The 23,591-nt window shown below is 46.5% G+C and overlaps 1 protein-coding gene across 1 annotated transcript in view; it reads right to left on the bottom strand.

The window, feature by feature from the left end:
- Nucleotides 1–23,591, bottom strand: part of LOC121348091 (hexokinase-1) — a 37,254-nt gene that overhangs the window by 4,531 nt on the left and 9,132 nt on the right. Inside the window, exons 3-16 of the mRNA XM_041427282.1 lie at nucleotides 21,255–21,403; nucleotides 16,456–16,575; nucleotides 13,566–13,661; nucleotides 11,690–11,789; nucleotides 11,421–11,604; nucleotides 11,087–11,242; nucleotides 8,686–8,919; nucleotides 6,886–7,190; nucleotides 6,202–6,350; nucleotides 5,981–6,100; nucleotides 5,039–5,134; nucleotides 4,222–4,321; nucleotides 2,112–2,295; nucleotides 210–365 (exon numbers count right to left, since the gene is read on the bottom strand). Of these exons, the coding sequence (XP_041283216.1) occupies nucleotides 210–365; nucleotides 2,112–2,295; nucleotides 4,222–4,321; nucleotides 5,039–5,134; nucleotides 5,981–6,100; nucleotides 6,202–6,350; nucleotides 6,886–7,190; nucleotides 8,686–8,919; nucleotides 11,087–11,242; nucleotides 11,421–11,604; nucleotides 11,690–11,789; nucleotides 13,566–13,661; nucleotides 16,456–16,575; nucleotides 21,255–21,403 (2,149 nt within the window). The remainder of the gene's footprint in view (nucleotides 1–209; nucleotides 366–2,111; nucleotides 2,296–4,221; nucleotides 4,322–5,038; nucleotides 5,135–5,980; nucleotides 6,101–6,201; nucleotides 6,351–6,885; nucleotides 7,191–8,685; nucleotides 8,920–11,086; nucleotides 11,243–11,420; nucleotides 11,605–11,689; nucleotides 11,790–13,565; nucleotides 13,662–16,455; nucleotides 16,576–21,254; nucleotides 21,404–23,591) is intronic.

Below are 23,591 nucleotides of genomic sequence, written 5' to 3'. Positions count from 1 at the left end.
CCTTGACAGCCCTTCCCAGGGTTTAGAAGTGAGCATTGCTAGAAATTCACTTGATATTGTAAAGAATCCTCCTGCACATGCACAGGCTGAAACCCAAATTCTCTCCAGCGAAGCAATGCTCTCCAGCTGTCCCTCCCATCCAGCAGTGTCACCAGATGAACACTACTACACTATGTCACTCTAAGCAGCCTCCCCTGCAGTGCTCTTACCTCTCAATCTGAGAAAGGAACTTGGTTTCAAAGATATGTCTGGTCTTCAGTGTCTCTGAAATCTGGCCTCGGAACAGGAAACCCCGTTTGGTGAAGTCGATCAAAATATTGCGGACTATTTCCCCCAGGTACATCCCACTGATCATTTTCTCATACCTGCAAGGAAAGACAGTTCAGAGGGAGCCTGCCCACGTTTGCAAAGGCAGCATCATTATCAGCCAGGTGTCCTGTGCACAGAGGGCTGCAGGTACCAGGGCCAAGCACCATTCCTTATCGTGTGCTAGACAGAGGTCTGCAGGTGGAATATACTTCCTCTCTCTAGCTTGAGGCAAGACTGCAAGTGGGAAACTTGGGTCCTGTGTGCAGAGTTGGGGGCTGAGAGAGGTTCAAGACTGCTTTGTTCCTCCCTGGGGTTTTAGGATAACTGGTTTCCTACTGGAAATCAGGTGCTTGAATTAAGTGAAGAGCATAAACCAACCCTGGACCACCAGACTGCCAACTTGCAGGTCAGTGGTCCTGTGAACAGGCTGGACATGGTTTTTCCCATCTTTTATCTTGCACAGGGCTGGTTTTGAAGTACAGGACTCCCTCAAAAACACTGCATTTGCAGTGACTGTACCTTGTGGTTTCCCTGCAATTTTGCTGCATGGAGCCACTGAGCTTTCTCTTTGGAGGTCTCAGCTGTGTTTTGCTCTCCCTCCCATCCAGCATCATTCTGGTTTGAATGGAGCATTTTGGGGCATGTAAGTTGTGTCCTTAACAACAAGAACTGAGCAGTTCCATTTCCTGAGAAGGGCATTTAGTGTTGCATCCTTTATTTCCCCTCCTGAAGCTCCACAGCAGGGTTTGTGCCCTGGACTGAGCAGAGCCCATCACGCCATCCCGCTGGAAGCAGGCCACGCAGTCCATTTAATACCATGAGTTCTCTCAAGCTTGTACCCAGCCAGTGTCCTCCCTCCTGAGTGCCTGACTATCTCTGGAATAAATTATTCCCCTGGCAGTCTCCACTACTGCCTTTGGCTGCTTACTCCATGCCAACTCTGCTGCTGCATCAGGCTCGCTCCACGTCTGCCCCTCTGGGTTTGTTTGAGCCTCAGCTTCTAAAGAGCTTCCCATGGGACTTGCCAGCTTGTCTGTATTCCTCAGGTTTTTGTGGGCAGATTTACTCTATAGTCACAAAATCTTTTTAAAAGCTCCTGGCATCAAAGCACTGCTGTAAAGAAATGATGAAAGATTGTAGTCCTAGCAAGCAAGAGTCTCAGCCCAGTTTTATCAGTGCTGGGTACTGGGTACACATCTTTGTCAACTTCTTCTTGAAGGGGACAGGGAAGCACTTGCCCAAACAAATCGTGAGCCCCAAAAAGGGGACCAAACTCCAGAAGCAAGAAGGGCAGGCCCTCTGACATGACCTATCCCATCCAGAAAATTAGTCTGAAGTAAGAGCTGGCTGCAACTGCTTGAGAGCTCCTGACTGCTTTACAAGTGAGCAGCTCCAAGCTTTAACCAGGCCAGCTGGTGTAAGTTCAGGACTTCCACAGGCCCAGCCCTCTACAAAGAGAGTTCAGCTAAAAGAGATTAACCTGAGACCCAGAGTAAATGAATGACTAGCCATCTTATACCCCTCTGTACAGCACAGGATGACAAAAAGGGTCTCTTCATAATTTCAAGACTTGTGAAGTCCTCACCAAAAGCCCTGCTGTAGAGTCCCATGGCAGCAAATAAATCACAAAAAAGCAGCATCCAGGAAAAGCACAGAAAGGGGAGATCCCACAGGATAGCGGGACTGCAGTAATTTTCCACTGTCATCCTCTCCCTTCTCAACTGGGACAAACCCAGTTCTGTCTTAAAAGCACTTAGGGCAGCGTGGCTCACATGCACAGCACCCTGTTTGTGCTGCAGTACCTCTGCTTGCCAGCATTCAGGGAGAAGTCATCGACTGCTTTGTCATATATTGTCCTGATGTCGTCCAGGCACCCGTTGTCCCCGAAGGCTCCCCACTCCGTGTTCACACACATCCTCCCCTGCTCACCATCCACCATCTCTATGTTCCTCATCTCCTCCATGTAACAGGCATTGCTGCCCGTTCCTGAAAGAAACAAACACCGAGGTTACTCTTTGGATGGAACAAAACAAGGCTAAAGCCAGCACCACAGCCCTGACAAACATTCTGGGGGATCTTGAACGTGGGGGTTTTTTTTGTGAAAGAAGTAGTTAATCATCATTTGAAACATGACAAAAAAAAAACCCCAAACCTTGACTCTTCAACATTCCTAAACTGAAGGGGAACATGTCTCCTGTGGTGCACTGCTCAGGGCGGCTCAGAGAGGAAGCTCACCCAGGCCAGCTGGGCTGAGGGTCCCACACTGCAAGGGAGGAAGAGCAGGGCAGCCCTTTCAGCACACAAAACCTCACATGTTTCTGAGCCCAAAACTTCAGGAAGAAGATTGAGGGATTTTGCAGTTGGGAACCACCTTCCACAAAGCCCACGGACCCACAGAATTCAGGGGAAAATATGTTGAACTGAAAACCTCAGCAAATTCTGAGGCAGCAGGGGTTTTACCAGCTGATTGCTTGGGGGGGGGTTTCTGATTTTAATTGCTTATTTTCTCCAGCAGGAGGGTTACTTCCATGTTGAGATGAGGTCATATCTGATTTTTCTTCAAAGAGGATCCTAAGGAGTGTGGCAAAGTGCTCCAAGTACACAGACGTCTTTAGGGGGGAAAGCTTTATTAGCAAAGAGAGGCAGCTTTAGCTGCCACCAGGGCAAAAGTTCTCTTGAAGTTACTTAAACTGTCATTTAATCCTGCATCCCATATTATGTACCAGTTGCTTCAGCATGTCTGTTTGCCTTTACCATGTTTTTAAGGAATTACATCAATACAGTCTGAGCTAAAATAGATCCTCCCACAGTACTCCCCTGCTGCAGGAGAGCTGAGCCCCAGCACAGGGTTTGGCAGAGGGAATGTCTGGGTTTGCAGGTTGATAGCCAGGTTTGCAGGAGCAAACCAGACCAAACCCAACTGCAGACTGCCACCAGTGCCCAGTCTCCCTCAGGTGCTGCCAGCCAGGCAGGGCAGAGGGAGCTGTCAGAGCCCTGGGGCTTTCATTCCCACTATCCCAGGGGTGCCCAGGCCACCTCTGATGCCCTGCTCTGCACACAGACACGCTGGCTGCACAGCAGATCTGGCAGAGCTGCAGTGGACAGTCCCCAGAGGGTGTCTCAGCACCCCAAGGACACACTGTCCTTCCTGCAGGGAACTCTGGTTCCTGAAAACAGCCACGACGGAGCTGCGCAGGCACGGCTTCCTACCCACACGGCACTCTGCTGACTCATCCTGGACGCCTTCCAGCTGTCTGGAGGAGAAACTGGTGGCTTTTTTCTTTCCTCCAACCCATCTCGCAACTGACAGCATTCCTAAAGCTTGCAGGTGCCTTGTCCCCTTCCCTCCCATGGAAAACTCATTCCTCTGGAGAGCTCTGGGAATTCACACTGCCCCATGATTCAGGATGCTCAGGGTGGCATTTGCAAAGGCAGCAGCAGTCGCCTGTGGAATGACTTCAGCTGTGTCACTGCTGGGAAGGGAGCTGTGTGTCTGTGCTCAGTCTGCCACAGCTCTCCAGCACATGCCATCTGGGAATTGTGGCTGCACTTTGCAGCTTTATTCTGAGAGACCAGTCGCTTGAGGAAAGCTGTGGGCCACCAGAACACCCCAGCAGGGACACTGACAGGCTAAACTAACAGGAGTGGCAGGGGCTGCCTGAGGCCACATCTGCTCTCCTCCCCAGCAGCACCATGAATTACCAGATAAAACAGGCAGCAAGGGTTTATTGTGCATCACAGCCTCTGTTTATCTCAACTGATTGTGGACAGAACTAAGCTGGCTGTTGAATTTTGCTCTCTTTTACTCCTAGATATCCTAGCTTTATTTTCAGTTAACCACAGGGATGCCTCTATGAGAACACAGACAGATGGGTGGATGTGCTGTTTAATAAAAAGCAGCTAAACACGTACCCACAATGAGCCCAATTTCACAGTTTGGATCTTCATAAGCACAAGTCATCATTGTGCCCACTGTGTCATTCACCACAGCCACCACATCCAAGTCAAATTCCTTTGGGAGAGAGAAAACAGCAGTGAAAAAATAGCAGAGAGTCCCTCCCACCAAAGGGGATGATGTAGAAACACACTGGAAACAAACAACTGAAATCACCAGCCTGATTTCACACATGCAAAAACAGGAACCTAATCTACCAGCAGGCAGCTAAGGTATGTGCTCTACCTATGACAGACTGTCTTCAGAATGAAGTTTATCCCTGGCTTAAGTATGTTTAAGCACATACCTTTTACATAGGCACATGGTATAAACATTCAGTATCACAACAATTGTGTAGCAATTCCAGTAACAAAGGTTTTAAGACTTCCTTTTCCTTGGCTGATAAAATCTGTGCAAAATTAACACCCTTCTCAGGCTATTTTTTTCCCTTCCTAGAAAGTTTTGGCTAAACTGGTTGAGGCTTTTTCAAGATGAAGAAGAGGAGGAGAAAACTGTCCTTTAGGGTGCACCGAGGTGCATTGCCACAGTCACCATTTTGAAAACAGGTTTCTCCATGCATATGGAAATTGTCTGAGAGTTTGAAAGAAGCCTTGAAAGTTCTGGCAAATGTGGAAAGTCAGAAGCCTCTGGGGAAAAACAATTTTCTGTGAAAGACAGGTGGCACAGCCTCTGTCTACAAGGCACACAGATCCTGTGAGAGGGAGCCAGCCTGACCCACAAAGTCTGTCAAGTCTGGAGAGGAGTAGAATGAGGAAAAAAAGAAAGAAATATCACCTCTCTTCTTTTAATTCCTTCTCTAAGTAAATATACCACATCTTCTCCCTCACAGTCTGTAGCTTTGAAGCCTTTTGTCCAATTGAGAAGGATACCCTATAAGACAAGAAAAGAGGTTATCAAGTTGCTAGGACTCAGATGCTATTCTGTACACTTAACATCTCAAATACTCAAACTCCTCTGTAAAACATCACTTTAGTGTGATGTTTTACAGAAGTGTTTCTGTGAAAAGGAATATCTCCTCAGTATGTCAAATTTGCACCTAAAACAACTAATTGTGATTGGACTCTAAATTTCCAGAGCAATGCAACAAACTTAAAAAAAAAAAGGTGACAGGGACAATAAACTCAAAAACCCCAAAGAAGTGTTATAGAAAATATGCCTTTCTTAAAAGAAACCCCAACTAAGTACACAGGAAACTATTGACAGCTGCAGAGGTTGGTGTAAGTATGTGGCAGTGAAGAAGTTAAACACGTAAGTGCAAAGAACACAAGCCCATTTGTCAGGGATGTGCTGCAGGCCACACTGTCACCCTTAGGATGACACAGCCCACAGACTCTGGTGCAACCACTCCATCCAGTGAGACAAGATCATCTGGGAATAGGGACTGGCAGCAGGGATGGACTTTTGCTTACTGCATGCAGAACCAGGGAGGTGTCACAGACCAGCAGGTTTACACAGTTGGAAAAAAACAATGCCTTATAAAAGGGGTATGACCACCATGGAAAATTTAAATGCTCTTATCTGTCACAGCCATGGGCAGCACTTGCATTACTACCCTTACAGGAACTATTTATAGGAGCAGCTGTATTGGTCAGGGTCAGCACACAAACCTTCCCCTCATGTGACCTTCCTGTAAGTGTCACGTGGATGACATGAAGGCAGAGAAACCAGGTCTGGCATAAGTACAGAAGCAGATTGAAAAGATACTAAGGAACTTACAGCATCCAGACTGGTCTGCTTGCAAGGGAAGGAAAAGGTGAAGCCAAGAGGAAGACGTGCTCCTTTTATCCCCATATAATCCAGGAAGTCAGAAATGCAGGTAACGATGTGATCAAACAGCTTTGAAGAGAAAAGTCATAATACTTGAAAGTTGTACAAGTTATGTGCTCGTAAAAAGTTATTTTAAAAGCAGCAATGCAGCCAAAGAGAAACACAAATACCTCTTCTCCTGTTCCCTGCATCACCTCTATGGGAATGGCATAGATCTTGTTGTGCATCTCCACTGTTCTCCTTTTACCGCTGCGGATTTTCACCAGCAAAACTCTGAAGTTTGTCCCTCCGAGGTCAAGTGCCAGAAAGTCTCCATTCTCTGTAAAAGAGCATGTGTGTATATTTGAAGAACCATAAGTGAAATCTGAATAAATGCTTCTCTCAAAGTATTTTGATAGAAAATCTCCTAAAAACTCAGTTGGGAAGATCTTCATCAAAGGAGAACTTCAGATGCTGCTCTGATTACTTTGTTTTCCTTTAAATTAACAAGGGAAAAAGGATCCACACAACTGTTCCCTGAGAGAGAGCTGAAATTTGGCCAGCCACCCTGAAACGCAAAGTACCAAATTAATGTGAGCAGGCTTCCTATGGGTTTGGGTTTATGATCCCACCTGTGGTTTTCCCCCCCTCAAGCTGTGACTTTGCTTGCACCCTGAGGCAAGGACACAGGATCAGGCCACCAGCAACCAGCACAGGCCAGTAGGGCCAGCGCTGAGATCTCTTCCTGTGCACAGCTCAGGTTCCTCTCTGGTTGCACCAGATCTGCTCAGCCTCGCCAAACCCCACACTGGGAGCCCGTTTTGGGCACCCTGTAACCAAGCCAGCATCGCCACCGCAGCGAGGGCACGCTCTACCTGTCCCATCCGGCGTGCTGCGGACGAAGGTGGGCAGCATCTTCACTTTGGCGGTCTCGTGAGTCTTCTTCTTCAGCCCCGCTTCCATCTCCGCCCTCATCCTCTTCTTCACCTGCAGCAGCTGCTCGTGGGTGAGCTTGAACTCGGCCAGGGTCTCATCGATGAGGCGGTGCTGCTCGGACAGCCGGTACGCCACGGCCGTCACCATGGCCGCCCCCTTGCCGCTGCCGCTCTCGGACAGCAGGAACCGCACCTCCGAGTCGGGCACCAGGCGCCGCGTGGTCTTGTGCAAGCGCCGGGCGTACCTGCGGGGACAGAAGGCTGCAAGCCCGGCCTCTGCACTGCCCAGCCCCAAAATCTGTGCTGCATCCCCCCCGAAATCTGCACTGCCCTTCCCACCAAAAGCTGCACTGCTGCCCCCCCAGAATCTGCACTGCCCAGTCCCAAAATCTGCGCTGCATCCCCCCCAGAATCTGCACTGCCCAGTCCCAAAATCTGCGCTGCATCCCCCCCAGAATCTGCGCTGCATCCCCCCCAGAATTTGCACTGCATCCCCCCCAGAACCTGCACTGCATCGCCCCCCAAAATCTGCACTGCCCAGTCCCAAAATGTACACTGCCCTTCCCCCCAAAATCGGCACTGCATCCCCCCCAGAATATGTACTGCCCTTCCCACCAAAATCTGCACTGCATCCCCAAAATCTGCACTACATCCCCCCCAAAATCTGCATTGCCAACACCAACCCAAGGCAAGAGGAGTGGGCAAACTCACCACGCTCAAACTAACTACAGACTTCCAAGTAGGAAAACTGCCAAGGAAGTGCAGTTCTTCCCCACTTCTCCTTCCTCTTGAATTTCTAATTTCTTCCTCCCTCCTTCCTCCCGAAATTCTAAGCAAAGCCAGCAAAAAGCAGGGGAGAGCATCAGTCTCATCCCCTGAACCCGATCCTGGATGGGAGAAACTCCCTGGCTGCAATGTTGCTCTGATTCCCTCTCCTGGGGTTCTGTCCTGAACTCACTGGTTTAGATGGTGTGGGAAACAGTTAAGAAACTGGAATTGTCCATATTCATTATCTTAACAATCCCCAGACCTTGCCCAATCTGGAAAAGCTAGTCAGAACAGCACTCTTGGAAATATTTTTGCTCTATGGTTTTCTTTAACAGGAAAATATATTTTTCAACAAATAATGAGAAACTGAAAATGAAACATTAAGCCTACTTCTCCTTTCAGAAGTTTCCCTATAAACATAATTTTCTGATTTCTACATAAATCTATACAGCTGTTTCACTAAAAATGTAACTTTCAAGATGGAGAAAACAGGACAAAGCCAGTTTTTTTAAAGGCCACAGAAATCTAAGCACTATTTCCCCCCCCCACCCCCGTTTCCAAGTGTACATTCAGAAAAGACTGGCAAAAATAGTTAGGAATGGGCTTTGAACTGGAAATGGAGGTGAAGGGGAATTAATGCAGGTCTCCTCACAGCCCAAACAATGTGCACAAATAGAATTTTATACAAAAACTCTCCTCCCAAGAGGTCTCTTGGTGATATCTTAAGCTATGTACTCAGACCACTGTAGTTTTCCCCGATACTGCAGTATCCAGTTACTCAAGAGTTTTGCTTCTTTTCTTCTTAAAAGGCATAAAGGCATCTCTCCTTTCCCCCAAGCTCCCCAGCCCACAGGGGGTTCGGGGGGTCGGGTTCCCCATCTCCCAGCCTGCCTGGGTGACATCCTGGAATGACACTTGGCAAACCAGAGCCCGTGGCAGCTGACGTGCCAATGGCAGGAGCAGGGCACTCACTGAGGGTGCATCTTGTAGAGGGAGCCGTCCACGCCCACGGTGGTGCGGAGGCGGCCCACGCCCTTGTTGTCGCGCAGCTGGTTGAGGATGGCGCCCAGGGTGGAGGCCACCAGGTTGGCCGAGCGGAAGGACACGATGGTGCAGACGTGCTGCACGGCGATGCAGTCCTCGTGGGACGGCTCCACCCCCAGCCGGGTCAGGATTTCTTTGGCTTTGTTCAAACCTTCTTTGCTCCTGCAAAGCAAAGGGAACTCCTCAGCGGGCGTGTGCTGGACTGCAGGACTGAGGCACATCCAAACATGGGTGTCCCTGCCTGCCTGGGGTTTGAGAAGGTTAGAAAGAACATTTCTTAGAGAGCTGGACTAGAAAGCTCCATGAGGCTTGAAATAAAACGCTCTTGTGAAAAATGTGTATTTTATGATTGGATTTTCACAAATATTAAAATGAATGTTACATGGGTTACGTTAGAAAGTTATGCTGTATTAATTTTCTTAAGTAGTGTGTTAAATATAGTGTTAGGTTATAATTTAAAATAGAAACTATGCTGTGTAGGATACTTTTTTTAAAGAGAAGACTCCCACCAAGATAGCAGCCACAGGACACCTAAATCTTTCAGGGAAACAGAATTTATTGCCACATTATCAGAAGAAACTAACTTCCTCCCGCCTCGCTCAGATTAAGAGGAAGAAGTTGATGACGACCAGACAGAATCCTTTGTTTGAATGGAATTTATGCATCATGTATGAGGTGTATGAATATGCAACAGGCTGGTGTTTTAAGGGTTAATCCTCTGTTAACGTGAGTCCTTTTTCGGGCTTATTTTGCCCAGAAAGAGGTACCCGGACCGCCCGTAACTCTTTGTTTTTATTGTCTCATATTGCCCTAATCTCAATTGTTCAGATTTTCATTAATTATATTGCTATTTTTATAACCATTTTATTACTATTGAACTTTTAAAATCTTAAAAACACTCTGAACATTCATTCAGATGGAAAAGTTTCCCTTAAAGCATGTTTCCACTAAAGCATGTTTCCTGGTGCAAACATGCCACCTCCAAACAATGCAATTCCAGGTACCACAGCAGCCACACCGTGGGGAGGACCTGGAGGAACTAAAATGTGTTTTCATTACAGTGATCCTTTAAACTGGTGCAAATGGCTTGTCTCCAGCATGAAGCACCAGCCCCACAATTCAGTAGAGGCCTGAGCACACACCTCAACCCACACTCATTCCCACATATGTCTTGATAAATGAAGCCCAGTGTGAAAAACAAAACCCTGAGCAAAGGTTGCCTAAGCAATTTCATCCTAACAGGTCTCTTCTCAGGCTTTTACAACCCGACTGAATCTCCACCTCTTGAATTACTTTTTTTCCTCATTAGCATCCAGCCTGAGAGCAAATCTTCTAGCAAAACTTCTCCCTGTCCAGCTCAGCCATTTCCCAGACAAAAATACAACGAGTATATATCTTGTCATCCCTAACTGCACTCCATACATCTTTTTAAGTACTCTTGCATCTTGCTAGCACCAGCTAGAAATTTGAAGCAGCACAGGCATGTGCCCCCTGCTTCTAACTAAAGTGCCTCTTCAGGAAGCAAGGTGGGATTTCAGGGCAAATTTTTCCTCTTAGTAACTGAATTTCTCAAGAATTGAATTTTTCTCACTGCTGTTCAACATCACCTTGGTCCACAACACAGACCTCTGTAGTTAAAACAAATGAACACATACATTTAATGAAAAGCTGTTCAGATAACAAGGTCTGCAGGGGCAGGAGCAAACTGTGGCAGGAGGAACAGGCATTATAGAAGTTACTGGCTGTTCCCCAGTCATACTTGCCATTTCAAAAAGAAAATCCAGCCCAATGACTATGGCACAAACTATCCCAGTGATGTGAATTTTAAAAACACAGGGGAAGAGCCTGTGAGTACTGACCAAAGGGGTGATGACACTCTAAGAAACCAGCTGGCACATAGCTCAGAGGTCACTGTGCAGCACCCGGCCCTGCCTACGAGACTGAATGCTCTGCCTTGTCGCACTTGTTTTCCTTCTGCCCAGCAATCCCAGGGATACAGCAAGGAGCAACACAAGCATTTGCTAGGAGGCACTAAGCCAACTCACTTCCATGTTTAGCTGCAGGGTAGCAACTCTGTGAGCAGCCAGAGAGGTACTACAGCTCGTACTGGGAAAGCTGCTTGCACTGGCAGACTTTAGAGCTTCTTCCAACACAGAAGAAGGGAGAAATCTTGGGGAGGAGGGCACAGACTGTCTGCTGGGGGTCCCCACATGCCAGAATGGCAGACACCCCCAATGCAGCAGGCTTCCCCACAAAGCAAAAAGAGCTGGAAAATTAACATCCAGAGTCACTCTGAAGCCCAAGGAGTGAAAAGGGATAAATTACTCACTTTTCAATGGCAGAAACATGCTTTGTCTCAAACTTCCCTTTGGTGAGAAGCTCAGGGGTGATTCTCCCCTCAAAGAGCAGCCCCTCCTTGGCCATCTTCACCAGGATGAGCCTTACCAGCTCCCCCATGTACAGCCCACTGACCATCTTCTCAAACCTGCAGGAGAGGACAGCAGTCACCCACAAATCCATGGGCAACACTGGGAAGCAGAGCCCAGCTGCGCCACCATAAGGCCTGGCCCAGCCAGAGGCAAAGCTTTATTGAACTGCAGAATTGCTAACACAAGAGGGAAACGGGGCACAGGACAGGAAACAAACGTCCACAAATCACTCACAGCTGCTTCCCAGGATTGAGGGATCCGCGGTCAATCTCTCGATCGAACTCGGTCCTGATGTCCTCCAGCGAGCCGTCGTCTCCGAAGGCCCCCCACTCGGTGTTGATGCACATCCTGCCCTCGTCGCCCTCCACCAGGTCGATGTGCCTCATCTCCTCCATGTAGCAGGCGTTGGTGCCCGTGCCTGGGGGGAAAGGAGAGCGGGAGGCGCTGAGCAGGCCGGGCAGGCAGAGGCTGAGCAGCCCCGCGCCCGCCGCAGGGAGCGTTACCGATGATCAGGCCGACTTCGCAGCGCTGGTCGTCAAAGCCACAGGTCATCATGGTCCCCACGGTGTCGTTCACCACAGCCATGATATCTGCATCGTAGTCCTGGGGAGCAACAGGGCATTACTTGGGAGGGGCCTTTTGGAAGGAGTTTTGAATGAGTTACAGATGAGACCTCTGAGTTGGTTTTGTTGATGTGGTTTATTTTTTTATCTTCTACATAGGTAGGAAGGGTGAGTTCAGCTCACAGCTTTACAGCATGGCTCAGAAGGGTCACAAGACTCCTAGTTACAAGACCTTTTAAGGATTTATTTACTAATAAAACACTGCCAACAAGGATATTTATGGTTTTGACCCAACCCTTAAATATTTCATCTTATGGACTCATGCTACAGTGTAAGCTTTCTTAGTCAATCACATTACAACACACAAACCTACAGTACTGCATTCTAAACTTCTTGTTTACCCTTGTAACTACTTTTATTTTTGTATCTTAAAGTCTAAAACTCTAAACTTTCCTCCACTTATCATGTTTCTGCTTCAAACCATAAATCCACGTTCTTGCTTCCAGCACCTTAGTTTGGGAGCCTTTTCCAAGGTCTCAGATGAAACCCTGTGTTTAATTCCAAACTTTGGCTGACAGGCCCAACGTTCTGAGAATTCCTTACATTTCAAATTCCAACAGTTTGGGCCACAGGGTTCCTCTGGAAAACACTGCTCGTGTTCCTCACCCGTTTGCTTTCAGCAAAGAGTTTCACAAGGAACAGGAGACAAATAATCTGTCTGAATAACACAGCTCATCTTTTAAAATATTCCCTGTTCTGTCTGCCAGTTCCCCATCCCACGTACCCAAGAAGGCAGTGAGAGCAGACTAATGCAAGCAATAAACAGCACTAGGATCACTCTAGAGAGCACAGGCCTGCTCTCACATGAGCACACAAGCAGGAAAGAAAAGGCCCATACACGAGGGAGAAGGAACTTTGCACTGAAACATCATGGAATGGTTTGAAGCAGTTACTCGAGGCATCAATCTAGAAAATATTTCTTTTAGGTTTACTTAAACCATCAATGTGTTTTACTTCAAGTGAAGATTTTAATACAAACACAATGTAATTAAATAAATTACATGCAGCCATTCCTTTCCAGGTCCTTCAGTGTGTGAGATTCTGCAAAGTCTAATGATAGTAACTGACTCCAGTAATGTTGTTTGGTGAGGGCAAAATTCAGGTTTGCTTGAGCCCATGACTGCCCAAAGAAAGCAAATACTTCACAGTTTCCAGTGAATTTTTGGATGCTGAGTAATCAACGTATGACCTGGCTGCAAGCATTATGCAAACCCAAATTCATTCCCTCTCACGCTCAGTGCCTTTTTATTTGTTTAAATCAGCAACCTGGTCACCTTCACTCTCTATAAAGTCAACACTGAGAAACTGCAGGGAGCAAGAGCTCGCTGAGCCTGAAATCCCCTTCTCCTCGGCTCAGCTCCTGTCCTGCTCCCACGCACAGCAGGTGCACAACTCGGCTGAGTCCAGTCTACAAGAAACAAGTTTCTCAGGAATGGGACGTGTTGGTATCACTGAAAAGCCACAGCACTGCCACACAGCACTTTGAAGTTTCTGAAGAGTGATAAAATCACTGAAGGTTGCCAGCAAAAAGCCACGACACAGCAACTCAGTGCTGTGAGGAAAATCTGTGCTGTGAGGAAAATCACAGCTTCCACATGGCAACTCTGACGCCGCCTCATTTTTCCAGCAAACCCACGCATTTTCATGCAAGGAAGCAGAGCTCCACCACCACTCAGACCACCTGCTCAAGTGAGTGACATGAGTGTCCCTGACAAAGCTGAGATACAGCTAAAAGAGAAAAAGAAGAGCAATTTACCCCACGTTTCTTGATGGCTTTGTTGAGCAGCCTCACGACATCTGCTCCCTCCACTCCACTCGCTTTGAAGCGCTTTGTCCAGGTTATCAGAAAACCCTGAAAAAACAAGATAGCAACATTCAACATAAGACACACACTGATTTGTTTTTTTCCTCAAAAACAAGATTTCATACCACAAATGAATATTCAGGTCCCTTTTCTCACATGACCTCTAACAACCCAACATGAGACAATTGGTGGTCTTAGAGCCTAATTACAGTGAGCTGAAAGATGGAAAATTCTTTTCCCCTCCCTTGATAGAAAACGATGTGTTTGCATTTTGTATTTTCAGCCTACTCTTCTCCCTGCTACTCCTCGACAGTTTTTCTTGGAAAACCATTTAATCCTTTTGGGCCATGGAAATAGAAAAAGCTGACTGTACAAGACTGACTACAGAGCAGGGATATGATGTTGGCATGTCCAGGATTCAGCTGCAGTGGGGATCAGGCTGCTGCACATTTACTGCCTGGAGTCCCATCTGTCTGGTCTTGTTTAACTGTGGCATCGTGTTTATGGGTTGAGGCAAATGAAAATACTGGAGATGTAACAATGCATGTCCCTACTTTACAGCACAGATCAAAAAGGAAATCCAAACCCAAGGTATTGAATTCCTTGTCTGCAAACCATCATGAAGAGCCTGCAAATCCCCCAAGGTAATGACTACACCGATTTTCTGCTATTTGCATAATGCCTGGCTGAATCAGAGCATTCAGTGTACAGGTAAATAATAACAAAAGAAAGAAAATAGTATTGACAGTAATCAACTGACAGAAAGACAACTCAAACCAGCTCAGCTTTCCATACCCACCACAATATTCACATCTGTCACAACAGGAGTCCAAGAAGCTAAAAACCAGAAAAGCTGAAGCCTGTAGGCACAAGCAGCCATTGCCCAGGTGTATGTTTGCCCATATCTCAGCTTAAAAATCAAATTTTCCCTCCAAACTGAGACAGTTACAGGGAACAGAGGGTCAGGCCAGCTCTTTCCAGACCAGGAGATACTCTCCTACCCCTCAGTTTGTGTAAGTTTTGCCAATGTGAGCACCATTTAGAAACCCAGCAAAGCCCCGTGCTGCTGTGCAGGGAAACTGTGGGCAAAGCCCTCTCTGCTGGCACAGCTTTCATGGGCAAAAAGGGCACCTTGTTTCACAAAACTTTTATAAGAAACTGGTCAAACTACCCTGGCAAGAGCAGCTCCTCTCAGCGTGACTGGCCACTGTGCTGGAAGGAATTTTTCCTTCACCAGCAAAGCCTTGGCAGCAGAAAGGAGCCCTTGGAATGCAGCAGGGTTGAGTGGGGCACAACCATGTGGTGCCCATCTTATCACCCTTGGAGCAAACAGGGACCACTTTGCCTCCTTCTGCTCACCAAGCACAAAAAAACAGCACCCAGGCAAGCGCAGCCTCACAGAAGCAGCAATCCAAGAACAAACCTAGCCCACAGAATCCAGAAAAAACATATTTTTCAAACAATCAACACACATCAAATAATTTTTTTGTTTGTAATCCTGGAATATAATTAATCATCTTATCACCCTTGGAGCAAACAGGGACCACTTTGCCTCCTTCTGCTCACCAAGCACAAAAAAACAGCACCCAGGCAAGCGCAGCCTCACAGAAGCAGCAATCCAAGAACAAACCTAGCCCACAGAATCCAGAAAAAACATATTTTTCAAACAATCAACACACATCAGCAAAACTGCCAATAATTTTTTTGTTGTTGGCTTTTCTCTTCAAGAGACACCCTCCCTTGCCTCGTTACTATCCCATTCCACTCTGCCACTGCTCAGGTGTCCCCATGGCACCCCACGTGCTGCCTGCCCCTGCCCCACACAAGCACGACTCCATCCCAGCTGGCTGGAGCCAACCAGCCCACAAACCAGCAGCTTTCATCATGCAGCTGAGCAAACCTTCCCAAGGGCAACCCAACTTCACAACCACATCCCCAGCACGGCTCTGCTGTGCTCAGGAGCCCAAGCCTCACCATGCTCCAGATGGGAGAGCTGCTCCAAGATCAACTCATCTCTACTGATCTGATGCAGGTAAAGGCAGCTCTCTGCTCTGAACTGCTTTCAGACCCTGAGTTAGTCAGCACCCTTGGGTTCAGCTCTCAGCACTGCCCAAGAAGTATGAAATGTAAAGAAAATCATGCCTCACCTGGCCCTCCTCAGCACCAGCATCTGAGGGGCTGCTGCACCAGGCTAACCTAGAGACCTGCAAGCTGGAAAAGCAGGTCATGCTTTAACAGGGCAACCTCTGAGTGTTTTGTGTAGATTTAACTTTCCTGCACTCGCTCGCTACACCGTTGCCATGGCAATGCTGTACTGGGAGGCTGCTGAGTCATTTGTGGTACAAGGAGCAAAAGGAGGAAAACACCAGAGCATCCTTGTCCCAGGAATCTCAGCAGTCAGTGCACAGGGTGGTTATCCCCATCCCTTGCACAGCAGGCTGGCTCCAGGTGACCTGTCTGAGTGGCTCCGGTGCCCGGGATCAGGATCACACCCGGATCCAGATCCCTGTGCACTCGTGAGGGGCAGCAAAACCCAGAACACCCTGCTGGGCTGGGTCACACCAGCCACACCCTGGGGAGAGGGGAAAAAGGCTGCACAGGAGGCAGGGAAAACCACTGCCATGTTTAGAGGGTAAGCCATAACACTGAGGAGCTCAGCACAAAACATCAGCTGTCTCCTCCTCTTCGTTACCCAGCTCCTTCAGGCAGAAACATAAACACAAACACAGTCTAACAGTGAAATATAATACTCATTTATCCCCAAAATGAGACCTGTCTGGGATACTGCTTTAATAACATGGCAGCTCTTCTGTGTATTAAGAAAATTGTGAAATCTTCTTACCTCATCTAGCTTGGATTGTCGACAGGGGAAGGAAAATGTAAACCCGACTGGCAGTTTCTTGTCTTTGATTTGTTGTTTCTCCATAAAGTCTCCCAAGCATTCAGCAACATGATCAAAAAGCTGTAAGAAAAACATAAAAACACCATGATTAGAGATACAGCTTCAGGGAGAAAATGTTTCAAACTCCATATGAAAACTGCTCTGAGTGAGAGGAAAGGGGAAAATAGCTCTCCAGATTTTAAAAGATGTATAAATGGCATAGCTATGAAAATACTCTCAAGCAGAGTATATTAATACCTTAACAAATAATACATTATGAAATGTACTGTCCTTTTACACACCTTATTCTGCAGGCATCTTTTACACCCATATAAAAACACTTCCTGAAACAAGAGGCTCATGGCTTTCGAGCCTGCTGTAACCCTTCCACTTAACATTTGATGAGAACAAAAATGCTTTTTTAACCTTTCTGTAACAGGAAGGAGCCAGTCCAAAGAACATTTGGGATTCAGTCCCACAGGAGATTGAGCACTTTTACAGTGATGAAGAGAAGACAACATCTGCTTCTCTCAAGCATTGCTGAGACCAGAGAACCCAGCACTTTGCAGGATCCACCCAAAAGAACATCATCTCAAATCTAGTCCTAAAACACACAAAAAACAAACAAAAAGGAAACCCAAGAGATTCATCTAAATATTTTCCACATTCTGAGAAACAACCCGAAATGGGGATATTTTCTGCATTTTTTGAAAGGTTGAACTATGCAGGCAGCCTGCACCAGGCTTGTGGCTACCAACTCCCACCCAGATGCCTCAATGGCACTTGTGACCATGGCACTCTGTGTCCCTGTCAGCCAGGCCAGGAACCAGGGAGGCACAAAGCACACTGAGCCACTTGGAAAGCCCCTCAGGTAGACTGCAACGCTCGAAGTTGAAATCAAGCCTGAGCAACTGAAGCAACAAAAGCACAGGTTTGTATTTACCAGCAGCAGAAAGCCAGACATGCCTTCAACTGACCCATACCACAGATGGATGGCAAGCTATTAGCAAGTCACTGCCTGCCTGCCCCAGGATATAACTGTGCCTCACATTTTAACTCCCTGAAAAACAAAAACCCAAAGAAAACGGAACAAATCCTATCTACAGCATTGGTGGGATGAGAGGAGGTAATCTGCCAAGAAGACTGGGGATAACTGGGAGGGAGTACACAAAGACATCTGTTGGTTCCAATTAGCCCACACAGCTTTATTAAGAACAATTGAGAGTCTTGGAGAGACAGGAATGTACTACAGACAGACTGCAGCAATTACAAAGGATGAATAGGAATATTTTGTCCTTCAAAGCAGGTCAGGAAGCAGTGTGCGTAATGTTACAATTAAACTGAACACCTTAAACTCATGCCTTAAATGAGGTCAGATTTGATTAAGGAAAAGTACAGTGGTTTCCCAGGGAGAATGCTGCCATTCATTGCCCTGGGCAAATCAAAGACATTTTTCTGAGCCCACGCAGAGAAGCAACATGGGAATGCAATGCACTCTGCTGCACTTCTGGAAGACAATTTTCAGCTGTCCAGATGAGGGACAGAGGAATTATGAAAATAACTACAGTTACGTAATAGGATATGGCAACTTCTCCAGGAGGAACACAGAAACAGCAGGAGTGTGTGTTTTGATTATGCTTCCCATCTGAAAGTATCTTGCTGAATACCCAATCCTACTAAACTTTCAGCTGCTTCCAGGATTACAAACAAAAACCAGGGGCCAACCTCAAACCCCTCGGGAGTTCAGAGAGCAGGAAGCAGAAATGTTGACTGTGTATGTTGTTACAAAAATCCCTCTCATGCAACAAACTACGAATGCATAGAGAAAAGACGGGATCTGCTTTGTAGGTCTAAATGCAAAAAATTCCTGGACATTCCCAACAGACTCCAGAAAGTCCATGCACCTGCTGTGTTTGCCCACTCAGGCCTGGCAGGACCTGCTGAAGCCCACCTGTGTGAGTCAGCAGCACAATGGGAGGGCAGGCAAATGCAGTTAACTATTAGCCATAATGTGGACACTACAGGAGCTGAGTCTAGTCAGTGATGCAGGATCTGGCAGTGCTAGTGCTGTTCATAAACCACAGAGGGATGGCATGGCTCAAAGCAGAAAAAAGACAGGCATTTATTAGTATTGCTACCACTGACGCTCGTAAATTTTTCCTAAGGAGACTGAAGGCAGCGTCTGTGTGTGCCTGTGCCCATATAAACATCCAAACCTTACCAGTGCCAAATGACTCTGACTGGATAGTAGAGGCAATATTACAAAGATCCAGTAAAATTTCCTTAAAGTAGGGAAGATGCACTGAGGAAAAATCAAAATCTTCTTTTACCCACTGATTTGCAGTAGGGAACAGTGTGAGCCAAATATTTCATCATATGTCAAAAAGATGGACAGAGAGAATGCCACAGCCAAGAGGAAAGGACCAGTCTGATTTATAGACCTGAGGCAATACAGCCTGAGACCCTGAACAGATCAGGCTTAATTCCCCTGACCAAGAAGCTGCCTGCTCAAGCTGGGCTCCAAGAGGTCTTCACAATGATGCATTTGGCCAGCAGATTTGGACAAGCAACTGGAGATCCAAGCTCAAGCCCAAGCCTCTCAATGGGGATGATTTAAGGAGCAAGGAAACCACAGTTTCTGATCCAAAGAACAGCCACAAATCCATGTTACCTCCGGTGGTGGCAGAACACAAAAAGCAACACCAAAATCAAGTCTCAGGCACATTCCCATTCACTGAGCTGGCACAGGAGACAGGATTCTTACAAATTTTAGACCTGCTATTACACTACTGAAGTCAATCAGAGTTTTGCCCTTGACTTTGATAGGGAACTGTCTCTGACTCGTAAAACTGTGAGCCCATGCCTGACAGATGGACAAAAATAGAAGTTTGAATGCTGTGAAGGAGAAAATATCAAAACGAACCATGTTAGTGAGATGTGAAGCCATAAATCACAATCTTTCAATAAGCTGATTATGCACTAAGCTTTAGGAGTGTAACTCAGCAAAGTTAACGACAAAGCTTGCTGGAAATCATTAGTAGCCTACCCCACACAGGCAGCTCAGTCCAAGTATTCCACAAATCTGGCTCAGACATTTCAGAACACCTCAAGCGTAGACATCAGTTCATAAGCATCATCAGCTGCCTGTCTGCCTCCTGGGCATCCCCCATGCTTCCCTCTGAAGGCACACAGCAAGCACTGGGTATCATCATGGAACAACTTCAAACCCGGGTGCTATTCTGATAATGCTTCCAAGTTCTGCTCTTATTTTCCTGGTACTTCCATACCGTGCCCATGGGGTCAGCAGAAGCCTTGCTCGCCTTTCATTCAGCCCAAAAGTCATGACAAAGCCTATCAGCCTGAGCTCCACACAGCCAAATGGCCTTTGGATATTGAAAAATTAAAACACAGATACGACAAAGACATGGAAAGAAAGCAGACCTGATGTCTCCCTTCCCAGCTTCTCCTTACCACCCTTATCATGCCTCCATCTAGAATCCCCTAAAGCCAGCCTGCCTTGCTTCCCCAGGACAGACACTGGGGTGTGCAGACAGCCCTGCTGCCTGTCAGCCTCCAGCTCCTGACACCCATCCATGGATAAGCAACTCCCCAACCTGCCTCCTAGCAGCCCACCCAACTTCCCTGCCTCTGCCAGCCACAGGCAGCTCAGCTGCCCTCCAAAACCACCCTGTGGGAAAGCCACTGCATGACCTTTTGGCCCAAAAACAAAGCCATAAGGTTAGGAAAAGTCCTTACAAGAAGGTTATTTTACTGCTGTAGTTCAGATATTACAGCAATGCTTTTATCAGTTCTACTGACAAGACATGAGTGCCATCTTACATTCTTCATGGGAATGAAAACCATTTATTACATACAGACAATAAAGGTATTAAGGTGACTACAGAGAAAATATTAAAGGTAGAAATGCTGCTCCCATATTTCTTCTTTTTCACCTATTTTGCTTATTCTTGTGAAAGAAACTTTAAGCTTCCTGTGGGTCTCACACTCCTGAACAGCACCTCATTCTAATAAAAAGTGTAGAAACTTTGTTGTTTCCAGCAATGAAAATTACTTGTTTTGCCTAAGGCTGACACAGAGACAAATGTGCCAGTGTAATCCACTTCCTGATCATAAAAAAAAACCAAACAAAACAAAACAAAAAACTTTCAAAGAACTCAATTTGAAATCCAAGTGTACGCATACAAATATTTTCTACACTTGGAACAAGGAAGACTAAAAAAGAAAACCAAAAAACCCCTTTAAATTACTCAGCAAAACTTAAGTGAAGCTGTGCCAAAACATTCTATCAGCTTCCCGTAATTTTTTCAATGCACTTGTACTTTCCATGAATGCTGAGTTGCTCAGACTGCCAGCACAGAGATGTGGCTGTCATGGTGATTTCTACCCCTCATCTAACACTACAATTGCAGGGCTGGTCATGTTCATTGCTTACAAAGACTAAGTTGTTTTCCTGCTCTCCATTTGTCCTAACGGAAAGTAAGTTCACTATAAAAGCCAGAATTTTTCTTTCTAAGCCATCTTTTCCCTCTCTTATCCAGAAGTCTCTCACGTGATGACAGCAGGTTTGCAGCACCCATGCATGCTCTGCTACACTGCTTATTCATTTTCAGCGTTGACACTGAGGTGCAGTCTGCATGCTGGAGGTACAACTGTTATGATGCTAAGCTCGTTCTAGTGGGGGTTTTCTAAAATCTAAGCAGCTAACCTTCAGAGAGATGTGCCAAGGAAGAGGTGCTTACCCGTGTTCCACTCCCATGCATGATGTCCTCTGGGGTATTGTAAATTTCACTCTCCATCTGCACCGTCTGCTTTTTCTCATGCGATACCTTTACCCGAAGAATTCGGAAGTAAGAGCCACCAAGATCCAGTGCAATGAAATCTCCTTTCTCTATGTGGAAAACAAGACACAAGTGATTAAAAAGCGTATGCAACACAAATCTGGGAAACACCAAGCTTGGTAAAGTGCAACACTGAAGCAAATGTCCAGTCCCTACAGTGCCAGCTGCAGGGCATCCACATGAACCTGATTCCATCGACCTGATTCCCTAAAATTTAACAGCAAGCTGGTGCAATGGCAATGCCAACCACCATGGATATACAGGCAACTGCAATGAAGGTTTACCCACAAAGAATTCAAAACAGTGGACAGTCTGTACCCAGATTTCATGATGAAGATGGCAGAGCAAAGATCTCAGGAGAAAGCCAAAAGAGATGTTGAAACCAGCGACAGTAAAATGAAGGGATGCCAGACCACTGACAAGCAGCCTTTTGCTGTAAATAAACCTGTGTCATTTTGGCAAATAACAGTGAAGGGTGGCTGCTCTAACATTAACAAATTACACACAGATGTAATGCAAGTAGGAACCACCCCCCATCTCCTATCCACAAAGGCTGAGATTCACTGCAGCTGCAGACAGGTAAGAGAAGTCAGAGAAACAACAGCCTAAAAAACAGCCCTGTACTGCTGCAGGAGTTACTCAGAAGTTGTGATGCCTTGCACAGAGCTCCTAATATCTGCCCAGGAGGAAAGAGTTGGGGTACCTCCATCTCCCCCTGTGCTGGAGAGAGCTGAAGCCAACCCAGTAGCCTCCAATCTCCACGGACTCCAGGCACATGGCCTGGCTACCTGAGGAATGACTACTTTGGCACCCCTGGAGAGAAAGGCAAATGTATTTGCCTGACCTGCTGGTGCTATCTCATGGCCTACCAAAGAGGGAGCAAAGACAGTGATTGTCAAAGTCTGCAAAAAGATAATATTTAGGGAAGCAGTGTGCACAACTTTCTCACACAGGAGTGCGTGCCCAGGCTGCAGGTAATCACCAGGGCTCTTGGCAAGGATTTGTGTTTGTGCATGGCACCCCGGGCTCACCGAGGCTGCTCAGAGGGCAGCAGAGCAAAGGTAGTGGTGTTTCCTCATCCTGCTTTCTCATCAGCTGTGACTTTCAGAAGGCCATTCCTAACACTGCCATTTTTCCACTTCTACCTAAATTCAAAGTGGAAAAAGCTCCAGCAGCTGGGAAGATTGTTGTGACACGTTACCTCAAACACACTCGGCTCCCAGAGCCTTCAGAGCCCAGGTGTCACAAAAATTCCAGGTATGCAATTTATCCACGAGGATTTCCAGAGCCATACTTGCCTCTGAGATTACTCTGTCCAATCCCATATCAAAACTCCTAAAATCTGACCTAGTGAGCTGTTCCTCCTCATCACCCCATGTACCTCTGGGAGCCTCATCCCAGGCAGCAAAGGTGATGAACTGCACGAGGTGTCCCTCAGGACAGGATCTTTAACAGAAACAGACCAAGAGAGGCAAAAACACACTGCAAATGTCCCTTTGGTTTTCCAAGGCTGCAGTGTAATACAGAAACAAAACACTGTCATGTGAGAAACCACAAAGAGCAATAAACTCCATACAGAAAAACATAGCAAAATTACAGTGGGAGCCCGCAACTTCTAATACACCTCCTAATTTTACTGCACTGCAATGCAACTTGTCCTTCTTGCTGCTCAAGACATGGGCAAGCTGAGTTTGCCAAAACACAGACCTTGCAGTGCTTCTCTAGCTGTTTCTGAGCAGTGTGGCTTTAAACACTGCTTTGCACCGACACAAATGTCATTTAAAACATGATCATACAGAAACTGGAGATGCAGTTCCCTTTATTTGGCTCAGCATAAAAAATTCATAACCCACTTCACTGCAGCAAGTTTGGAAGTCAAACACTGACCACAAGTTTCTCATTAAGCCAAATACCCAAATAAGCTTTATCTTATGGGTATCATCTGTTGAGTGTAAGCCATTACCTCCAAGAGCTAATGGGAAAAATCAACACTGGACCAGATGGCCCTTTTTCAAGGCTAAGTGCATACCTCAAACAAACACTACACTGCAGAAATACCTTCCTTGTAAATAAATTAACAGGTTAGGGTGCTTGATTTCCAGCACCATCAAGCTCATTGCAAGGTAAAACATTATTAAGAATAATCCTTCACCCTTTAAAAGATCTCAGAACTAGAGTGTAAAGCTTTCCGCGTGCAACTAGAGTTTTCTTTTAGTGTACTTATGGAATTAAACCCAA

The sequence above is a fragment of the Onychostruthus taczanowskii genome, unplaced genomic scaffold (genome assembly GCF_017590055.1).
Source record: "Onychostruthus taczanowskii isolate IOZ18803 unplaced genomic scaffold, ASM1759005v1 scaffold98, whole genome shotgun sequence".
In the NCBI taxonomy this organism is placed as follows: Eukaryota; Metazoa; Chordata; class Aves; order Passeriformes; family Passeridae; genus Onychostruthus; species Onychostruthus taczanowskii.
Note: the sequence above shows the minus strand (reverse complement) of the source record. Positions and strands in the feature narration are given on the sequence as shown.